General features: G+C 51.1%; 3 protein-coding genes across 3 annotated transcripts; 1 reads left to right on the top strand and 2 right to left on the bottom strand.

Annotated features, from left to right (window-relative positions):
- Positions 1–2079, top strand: PtrM4_115960 (CypX, Cytochrome P450; the record flags this gene model as incomplete). Its single annotated transcript, XM_001934970.2, has 4 exons — positions 1–138; positions 256–543; positions 653–1489; positions 1582–2079. The coding sequence occupies 4 exons, from the start codon at positions 1–3 to the stop codon at positions 2077–2079; spliced, it is 1761 nt and encodes a 586-aa protein (XP_001935005.1).
- A 42-nt stretch (positions 2080–2121) lies between these two features.
- PtrM4_115950 (Gly-zipper-YMGG multi-domain protein) lies at positions 2122–2835 on the bottom strand (the record flags this gene model as incomplete). Its single annotated transcript, XM_001934969.1, has 1 exon — positions 2122–2835. The coding sequence occupies one exon, from the start codon at positions 2833–2835 to the stop codon at positions 2122–2124; it is 714 nt and encodes a 237-aa protein (XP_001935004.1).
- Positions 2836–3191: 356 nt separating this feature from the next.
- On the bottom strand, positions 3192–6577 carry PtrM4_115940 (Alpha-glucosidase, family 31 glycosyl hydrolase; the record flags this gene model as incomplete). The annotated part of the gene is made up of 3 exons (XM_001934968.2): positions 3192–5083; positions 5223–5882; positions 5965–6577. 3 exons carry the CDS (start codon positions 6575–6577, stop codon positions 3192–3194), a joined length of 3165 nt encoding a protein of 1054 aa, XP_001935003.2.
- Positions 6578–10309: the final 3732 nt, after the last annotated feature.

Below are 10309 nucleotides of genomic sequence, written 5' to 3'. Positions count from 1 at the left end.
ATGGGCTCCCTATCCGCCGGACTGATCACATTGACGCTTCTGTACGTCGCCTCCCGACTATGGCACCTCAACTACAACTACAGAGTTGCACGGGCCGCGGGACTACCTGTAATTATATGCCCCTATGATCCCGACAGTGTAAGTGGTTCAGATTTTCCTTCACTTACACGCGAATGTTGAAAGGACAACCTTCACTCATTCTCGACCCCTCTTTGTACCTATAGAGAACCACCAACACTAACTGCACTTACCAAGACTCTCCATACTATACTCTGCGTACCCCTCCGCCCGATTCTCTGCAGCCTTCTCCCTGGCCCTATTTTCGCCATTGTTGAGCTTACTATCTGGGGGTGGGAGTTCCGCGATAAAGCAGCCATCCACGAAAAGCTCGGTCCTGCTTTTATATTCGTTACTACGGGACGCAACCGGCTTGTCTGTGCAGACCCATCTATGGCTCACGCTATCATGATGAAGAGAAAAGATTTTGTCCATACGTATATCACAAATAAGGCTATGGGTTTCCTGGGCGCGAACATCATAACTGTAAGTCAACGTCTTTGACTATTGTTTGCTCCTGTCAAACTCATTCAAGGTCCAAGCCGCGGTAATTGTTCTTCTGTAGCATTTATTAACGAAAAGCCATCCACTTTAGGCCAAAGATGATTCTTGGTCACGCCAACGCCGCATTGTTGCCCCAGCACTGAATGAACGCATTAGTCAGGACGTCTGGACAGAAAGTACGGAACAAGCATCTTCCCTCGCCGATACACTTCACTTGCCATCTACCACCCATTCACTCGAGAAAAGTTCAGAGGCAGTCACTGGCGTACGTACAATTGCTATGAATGTTCTGGCTCGGATTGCCTACGGCTATAATAAGCCCTTTGCTGCATCCCAATCTTCAGACCTGCAAGCTGCAAACTTTTCGTACGTAGACGCCATCGAACTCTGTACCCAGTTTCTCGCTCTAGCAGCTTTCATCCCTGGCGGCTTGCTGAGGCTACCCATCATGCCTCGTCTCCTGCAGACAATAGGCGCTGCAATGAAGCAGCTGCCTGAACTCACGCGAGACATGCTTGATCAGGAGCGCAGTAAGGGTAGTTCCACTCCTTCAAGCGGACGGTCCACCATCATGAGCACGCTTGTCCGCCTTTCAGACCAGGGGAAAGACCAGGTTTCAAGCGGAAACTCTCTCTTAGTGGAGAAGAATCAGCAAACAACTGAGGCCAGTACTTCCGGCAGTTCCTATCTCACGGAGGAAGAAATCGCAGGAAACCTCTTCATCTTTACTGCGGCAGGTTTTGACACTACCGCTAACACGATGTCTTACGCCATCACCCTCCTCGCGGCCTGTCCAGAGTGGCAGGCATGGATCCAGGCCGAGATCGACACTGTGTTTGGGGATACGCTGGGCGGAGTAGATGGGGAGAGTGCCTTGCCAGAATACGCAACTGCATTCCCAAAATTGAAGCGCTGTTTAGCCGTCATGGTACGCTAGAACTATCTCACTCATAACTTCTTTGGAGCCCTCAAGTACAGCCAGTTATTCTACGTTACATTAAGCTGACATTATACTCTTAGTTGGAGACTCTTCGCCTCTACCCGCCCGTAACCCTCTTGACGCGTTCCACCACTACACCACAAACGATCCAACTCGAAAACTCATCTACGTCTTTCCATCTACCGGCTCCAATTAGTGTCTACATCAATACGGTAGCTCTGCACACGTCGACTTCTATATGGGGCCCGGATGCGCTGGAGTTCAACCCTTCACGCTGGCTTCGACCCGTTTCTGGAGAGGGTGCAGAGCTGGAAATCATGACTCCACCACGCTGCACTTATCTTCCTTGGTCCGTTGGTCCCCGTATCTGTCCAGGGCAGAAAATGGCACAGGTAGAATTTGTAGCTGTTATTGCAACGCTCTTCCGCAAATGTACAGCTCAGCCAATAGTTAAGAAAGGAGAAAGTATGCAGCAGGCGAAACAGCGACTACTCGATTTAACGCAGGATAGCCAGGCTGGATTGACTTTACAGATGAACCGACCAAAGGAGGTATCTCTCAAATGGACAAAACGATAAGAAGTCAGGTAGCTTTAGATCAATGGTTAGGGCTCAGATTGATTATGTACTCCTCACTTCTATCTTCCTGGGCTTCCTTCTCTCCTTCGTTTCCCTGCCTGCGCTTCCCTTTTCCTCCTCTAATCTTCTCTGCTGTTCAACCTCGTTTGCAGCACGTCGTAATGCCTCCGGATCAGGTATTCCATCCGCCTCATCCTTCACTTCCTCCTCCATCTCGTTATCAATTATCTTCTCCTCGCCATCATCCTCGCTCCCTTCTTGACCCTCCTTGTCATCTTCCTTGTTATCTCCCTTGTCCTTCTTCTGTCCTCCAAGCTTCACCCAAGGCCCATGTACACCCCCAACCCCCGCGCCAACCAACGTGCCCACAGCCGTTGTAGGAATCGTAGCCACAGTCCCCACCAGCGTGCCAACTACTGTGCCCAGGCCAGCACCAACAGCCATGCCAATCCCTCCACCACCAATGCTTCCCTGGAATGCGCCTGAGCTCAGCATACGTGCCTTCTTCGAGTTGCCGTGGGCTTCGATCTCCTTGTTGTACGCATCTTGGAGGTATTTTTCGCGCTTAGCGGGGTCTTTTATCGTATCGGCAGCGGAGCGTAGTGACGAGGCCGTCTTTGCCGAGTTAAGTGCCGACTCGGCGGATGCAGCGGCTTCTCTGAGTTTATCTTCTGGGCTGTCGGATTTGGCGGCGATGTCTTTAAGCTCGTGTTCGGGAACAGAAGGGCCTGGCTGGTTGAACTTCCTGGGAGGCATGTTGGGTGATGGTTAACCGATCAAAGAAGTATTAGAATATGTTAGCAAAATCTTTCGCTGGGAGCTTTGGGAAGCCATCAAATGCTTTCGAAGGTGGCATCGTCCAAGCTGTGCTGCAATGCAGCTGTGACGTCACTCGTCGCGACTCCGCATTTCAAAACTTGGAAGACGCGTAGGACAACGCGTCAATGTTCTTCACTTTACTATGGTCGAACTTCACTTAAAATTTGACAATAAAATTTTGAGTATAAATAGATTTAGCTCACTAATCAAATTATTATCTTCCTGTCATTGGATGCCGTAGAAATAGCGTTCATCGCCCAACCATGGTTCACCCGACACGGAAACAACACGACTTATTCCCAGGTCAGGGTCCAGCCATTCTCCCAAGCTCCCTCACATGTCATATCTTCCAGACCCATAAGCTTCAATACTCTGCTAGTCTGGTTGTAGTTCATGTTTGCCGCATCAATGATCGCACCGTTGAGCTTGACTTGCTGAGCAGCTGGAGCGCCTAAGATCGTGATGTTGGCAAGCGCGTTTTTGTCCTTGTATTCGCCTTGAACATCAACCTTCATCTTTCCGTCCACGACGTTAAATGTGATATCCAGGCAGGACTCTGGCTCAAGAGACTCGCCATCATCAATGTACAGGCTACCAGATGCAGTTCCTGTGCTGGAAAGTGCGACGATGAGACCCCAAGGATTTTGACGTGATTCTGCAGTAGTGTATCCAGGCTCTTGAGTTGGTAGTACCGACCCGCCGCGGATATAGACAGGAATATGGCCCAAAGGCGCTGATATGGTAGTGTTGACGCCGGCTGCGGCCTGAACGCGCTCACCAGAGTACCAATCGAACCATGTCTCTCCATCTACGATACCCGGGAAAACACCTTTGACGGTGTCGGCCTGTGGCTCGAGAACAGGTATGACTAAGATGTTGGGACCCAGCAAAAATTGTGTGTCAACACCAGCAAGCTGAGGCTCGTTGGGGAACTCCCATGCCAACGCTCGCATAACCGTGGATCCCGTCTTGTGAGCATCGTTGAAGAGGGTGTACATGTAAGGAAGCAGAGTGTAGCGGATATGCATCGCAGTCCTCGATGCTGAAGCTACAGCCTCCCAACGGTATGGCTCCTGTGGGATAGCGGACAGCACGTTGTGGTTGCGATAGAAGGGGAAGAAGGCTGATAGCTGCATCCAGCGGGCGCAAAGCTCCATATCAGTGTTCCCGTTGAAGCCGCAGGTGTCTACTCCGAACATGGGAATACCAAACAGGGAGAAAGATAAAGCCTGAGGAATGGAGAAGAACATGTAGGCCCACTTGGAGGCGTTGTCACCACCCCAGTGACCTGCCCACTTGCCACTACCAGCAAATGTGGAACGTCCGATGATGAACGGACGCTTTCCAGGGAAAACAGAAAGGAGACCTTGATAGGTAGCGTTGATGATCTGGTGTCCAAAGAGGTTGTGAACATCGTACTCTTCCATGCCATTGGCATGAGTCGCATTAGGGCTGACAGCATGGACAGCTAAGTCAGCGCCGTCTTGTACATGGTTTATGACGTAGGGAGGGTAGTTGATGTCTCGTACACCGGGTGTAGGCGTAGAGCGAAAATAGCTGGTAGTGGAGACCGTGGGGGTGGGGGTGGACGACACTGCCATTGCCGTGGTTGTCTTGGTAGATAAGGCCTGGCTCGAGGCAGCAGCTAAAGCGGAAGCAGCTTCGGTCGAGTTGGTGATGTTGAACCCTTCAGGGTAATCGTAGATGATGTTGCCTATCTCACCCGGAAGCGAGAATGGCGGGTGAACTGGGTTGAGGGTGACGCTACCTGTGCCGCACGAGCCGACACAGAACGAGGATACCTCACTCATATCAAGCCAGAAGCCACTGAATGGCACCTCCTTGTACCATTCGGCCATTTCTTTGATCCACCACGAGGCACCGTTAGAAGACATCCAATCGGGGAACACGGTGTAGCCGGGCCAGACAGCACCAATGTAATGGCTCCCATCAGGGTTATTAAGAAAAACGCCTGAGTTATTGCCACGGGTGTAGGTATCGTACGCGTCGCTGGCATTCTGAGGGTTGGGTATATAGATGGCCGAATCGACAATAGGAACAAAGTGCTGGTTGTTGCCGTGGAGCCACCCAAAGAAGTCTGCGACCTCAGATGCAGGAAAGGACACAGGATCAACGGTGAAGTCTCTGTACTGATCCATGTAGTCGATGTCGAGCCAAATGGTCTCTGTGCAAGTGTTAGTAAGATTCGGGTACACGCTGTGGTACTGATGTTTGGATGCATTCACGAGGGCGTTTTGTTGAACGTGGCAGGATAGGCTCATCACTTTTGCACCCGACAGTGGGAGAACACTGTAGAGACTTACCCATCGGAATTTCGAAAGCTCTCAAAGTCTCAACGATCTCTCTCAATTCAGTCCAGTTGCGGTATCCCCATCGGCACTGATGGTAACCGAAAGTCCAGTACTGCTGCATGGCAGGCAGACCGACTGCCGACCTCTGGTATTCTTTGGTCACATCTGGCTGCGAGGGTCCGTCGTAGAAGAACAGATCGATGGCACCCCCTAGGGTCCTCCATGACAAATGGTCAGGCTTTAGGACAACTTCCATACCATGGGTATTTCGGTAGTAGAGACCATGGGAACGTGACTCGTAAGCGGAACCTGTGGGCTTATCATTGCTTCCGACGCTTGGCTGTTGGATTTTAGATTGCTTCAGGGGTACATTGCTGGCATTGCTGCCTTTCTCGAAGTAGCGTGTCTCCAAGTAGAACGGATGACTGCCGTACAGGTTGCGGTCGATTGGATCACCAACATCCGCAGCATAGATGGTGGCCGTGAAGTTGTTGTTCAGACGGAGGCCGTGGATACGTTCGCCAAGGCCGTAGAGGTTATAGTCTTCTGGCAGACTGTTGACAAACTCAATGAATTGATTCTCATAGATGAGCTTGGAACCCTCGGTAGTGAAGATAACATCTCCAGTGGAGTGACGGCCAACATTGAACCAAAACGATGGCTCGTTTCCCCCTACACATCTGTTAGCAAGAATTCGCATTCTCTCTGTGATAGAGCTTTTGGTAATGACCCAGCTCACATAGTAGCTACTTACAGTCGAACTTCAGGTCCGTGTCTTTGTAAGAATCCTCGGCTTGCGGTCGCGGAATAAGGTCTTCGGGGACCATCCACTGGGATTGATTCTTTGCACCAAGGTATTTTGGCACAATGCTGACGGTCAATCTTCCCTTTGCCTGGTATTCAACCTTTAAGTCAAGCTCCTCGATGTCAGTACCGTAGGCATTGCAGGCCTTTCCAGCTAGGGTCAATGTAGCACTAAGACCACGGTCACTCTTCTTGAGGTCGAATGCCTTGTAGCCTGGGCAAACTTCTTGAGCATTGACGGCTTCGGGGTCGTAGATGTTGGGAATCTGTTGGAAACCTTCGTCCACCAACGGAGGAAGGGTAAAGACTGATCGGAAGGACGTCGGTGTGCCAGCGAGCGTAGTGCTCCAGCCACTTTCAGAGGGCGAAGGTATCTGGGCAGTTGTCAACGCCAAAAGAGACGACAAGAACGCAAGGCCTGAGCGCGACATGATGTCCAGACTCAGTCTGTCAAGTGCTTTCTGAAGGTCCTTGGGCAAGCTTGCGTCTGGGAATGCCCATCGAAGCCATGCTGTCTTCTTATACTCGTTGGTTTCGCCAAATGCAGCGTTCTCCGGGTCCATATTGAGCTATGGGTAGGTTATGCAGTTCCCCGCATGGAGGTAACTTAATGACGCTGTATAACGGGTACAGCAAGAAAGCTACGTGCAGGTTGCGTACATGCACCGTGCGTAAGCATGTTGCCGTAATTGGGTGATGACGAGTCGTCGCGCCGACATTGGACGAATGGGGATGTGCGGAGCGCGGTTCGCGGGACAGGCAAGCAAAAGTGCGGGGATCGCGAGGCTCATGGAGCGACGCCTTTCAAGCTTCGATGCTTCCAGGCTTGGCTTGAGGCTTGAGGCTTGTGCAGATAGCGCCTGGAAGAATCAACTCACAAGTCTAGCGTAGAATTGCGGCACAGAATACGATAGCGCAAGAATGACGATTTCGAAGAGTGGCGGCATCTAGAATATCGCGAGGATGGGGCCGGTTCGGGAATCTAGGTGATAAGCAATGATAGAAGCTTATATATACAGGTGTGGTGATGATTAAGAGATTTCAATGTCAAGCAAATGCAGGTTGTTGCGGGAAATTCATTCGTAGTTGTGGTTAGCCTGTTGGATTGGACCTGTCAACCACGTACCAAGGTCGCTGGTAGTTCCTACCTACGACCCATTGTTGCTATTACTTCTTGCAAGTCACATTTCCCGGAGTAGCAGGCGCCATCGGAAAGTATTTCGGTTAGACTAAATCTGTGTTCCTTGCAGCGTGGCAGCTCAACGGGTTCTGGGCTGATGTTTGCGTGACGCCAACATTGTGGGGTGCATATAAGTTTCCCAGCAAGAACAGAAAGTTAACATCCGACCCCGAGAACTCCCCTGTGAACAACTGACTAGCTTCATGATGTAGTGTGGGAAAGCTCATGAATGTTTGAGGTTTGAATTCGCTCATTACATTTAGTTTATAGAGGTACAAGATAGTATGTGGTCGCGACAGTGCAGTTGTCCTGCAGTCTAATACACTTCGCTCGCATTGTATTATAGACTGCAAGCAGTCTTACTCGTCTCCTAGCGTAATTCCCACATGCTTCCTGCGCGTTGCTATAGTTTGTGGTCGCACGCTCTCATTGGCTGAATGTCGGCACGCGACTTTTTGTGGCTTTGCGCAAGCGTCGGATATGACACCCCCAGCAAGTCACAACTTTTGTTGTGGACTTGAACTTCGCATGTCTTCGCGATAGCTGGCCTGCATGGTCTTGTCTACAAAGATCCATGAATGCCTCCACCTCTGCTTGTCACAGCCACGAATGTACACGGACTAGCCTTTGGATACCCAGTTTGGTCGCAATGTATCATCACAAAGGCGAATAGCTCGTGGGTCTACTATCCTCACTCCGTCGACCAAAGGTATCGTACTCGTAGGGAGTGTATTCACCATCCTCAGAAAGATAAAGTCCGTCCTCTGGCAACCAACTCCGAGACTCATGTGTATTTCTGGTCAGTGTGCTAAGCGCAGACGCGCGTAGAGAAGCCCGCACAGAGGCCCGCAAAGAGGCTCGCGTTGAGTTCCGTCCCGAGTTTCGCCCTGAGCCTCGTCCTGGCATCGCTGTTATTGACGGCGTAGGTGAAGTATCGCGCCGTGGCGGGGGAGTGTAAACAGTTGATGGTAGACGGAAGTTTGCATTTGTTGGGCTAGGAAACGCTGCGGAGCTCGGATGTAAATGTAGCCCCGGAGTCGAGTTATGCAAGCCGGGTGAAAGAGGCGCGGGCATGAGACTTGGTTCAAGGTGTGTAGGCTTCTTCTTAGAATGAGAGAGCGGCTCCGGGAATGTGGCTGTTGTTGGTGTGCGCGCAGGACTACGTGATAGTACTGACGGCGTCCCGGGCTCGCCTATGATATCCTGATACCAATCATAGGAGCGAAAACTAAGTCTAGGGCTTGGTGGCGGAAGATCAGGAAGGGGCAGCTGGGGCGCTATGCTGTCCACGATGGGGCTCGGGGGTGCCGAGTCGCTGATGGAGCTAACATCCGATATCGATACAGTGTGAACAGATCTGATCTCTGTCTTTCGCGGATATTGGGCTAACTCGTATTCTGAGTTTCGCTTCTTCAACTCCGGTGCTGGTACTGGTGCGGGTACTGGTGCTGACACTGGGGCTGGTGTTGGCGTCGGTGCCGGTAAAATCGAGATGGGTAGTGTATTTGTGACAGGAGGAACGTATTCTTCGAATCTGTATCGTGGCGTAGGAGCACGTGACGGAGTGCTGTGCCTGGGCGTTTCGGTGGCTCGAAGTGCATTGACAGCGTTCATCATATCATCATCGAAAATCATGCTCTTGTTGATGTTCACGTTGACAGCATACAGCCTCGAATCTGTCGGAGCAGTGGCTAGCGGAACTCCGTTGAGTGGAGGTAGAGGCAGTGCCTTTTCGGTCGAGTTCCGCCCATTGACTTGATATGTTGACTGCGGCCTCCTGTGCCCCATCTTCTCCCTATTTGTTTTGGCGAAGAAGTCCGGTCCCGTATTCATGCTACGCTGAAGGTTTAGCGCTCTACTTTGAGGACTGTTTGGTAATGAAGCCACCAGGGTCTTCTGGTCAGTTGCACTCGAAGTAGACCTGTGACGATTGCCCGAGGATGCTTCGGTCGATGGGAGACGTTCTCTGCTTCCTCGGAATCTTCGAAACCAAAAGCCAAAGGTTATCAATAGTGCGACCACAGCCACAAGTCCTACACCGACACCGATTGCTGCCCCCGTGCTTAACTGTGAGGTTGGCTCTGGGCCCGATCCGCCAAAAGGGGCAGCATCGTTGAGGCCAGTACATTTGGCACTCGAGCATATTTTGTTCGCTGCGCAGTCGTTATCTGTCGAGCATGACTCTAAAGCTGCTGTAGAAGAACCCATGGGGCTAGATTGGATGTTTGTGTCGATTGTGCTGGGGCTGGGGCTGGGGCTGGGAGTCTTCGTCTCGAAGACAACGAAAGAAAAATCAGAAGCGAAATTGGTGGGTAATGGTGTAGGTGAAGTATCGGCACTTGAAGGATCGGGTGTAGTGGTTGAATACCGTAGTGTGCTGAATGTAGAAGGCTGTCTACGCGATGCAGTAGACGTAGTAGTCTCGTCTCGCCGTCTGGTGGTAACGATTGTGGTAGACATTATGATTAAAAGAGCGTGTTGAACGAGTGTAAACTAGAAAAGAATGGATCGGCACGCCAATGGTATGGCCGGGTATCGAAGTTGCGCAGGCGTCTTTAGGTAAAGATGGAGAAGGAGACAGTAGTATGGAACGTAGGTATATGAATGAACGTGGAGCTAGTAGAGATAGATGCTGACAAAGTGACGAAGGGACGAAGGTCCTCAGTCGAAAGAGTCCTCGCGACACACCATCGCTGTGCAGGGCGACGCGGGTTAGACCATATCTTGTAGGGTCCGGCAAAAGAGGCTAAAGTTTATTGACGATGCACGCACGGCGCGGTTGATCCACGTTCGGTTGGTGGTTTGACGATCCTTAGTGCGCAAACCAACGTCGCACCCCGTCAAACTTTCGCCCCAAACAATGTCTTTTTTCCATGACAGATGACATAGAAGAGTACGGCAGTACAAAAGAAAGCGCTCAATACGAACCGTAGGAAGGCGCAAATATCACATAGTGCACTCTCCGCATCTTGCGACGATGCAGATTCTTTGTTGTTCCCCTGGACTATCGACATGCCGGACACGGCAAAGATATTGAGTCCTGAGTCACGTCGGGCGACGCCTCCAAATATGGTACCCATGCAGTTTCAGGAGAGTAAAACGGTACCTGCAGGTA

Source organism: Pyrenophora tritici-repentis, chromosome 6 (assembly GCF_003171515.1).
Source record: "Pyrenophora tritici-repentis strain M4 chromosome 6, whole genome shotgun sequence".
Lineage (NCBI taxonomy): Eukaryota > Fungi > Ascomycota > Dothideomycetes > Pleosporales > Pleosporaceae > Pyrenophora > Pyrenophora tritici-repentis.
The sequence above is the reverse complement of the archived record's forward strand: the minus strand, read 5'-3'. Positions and strand labels throughout refer to the sequence as shown.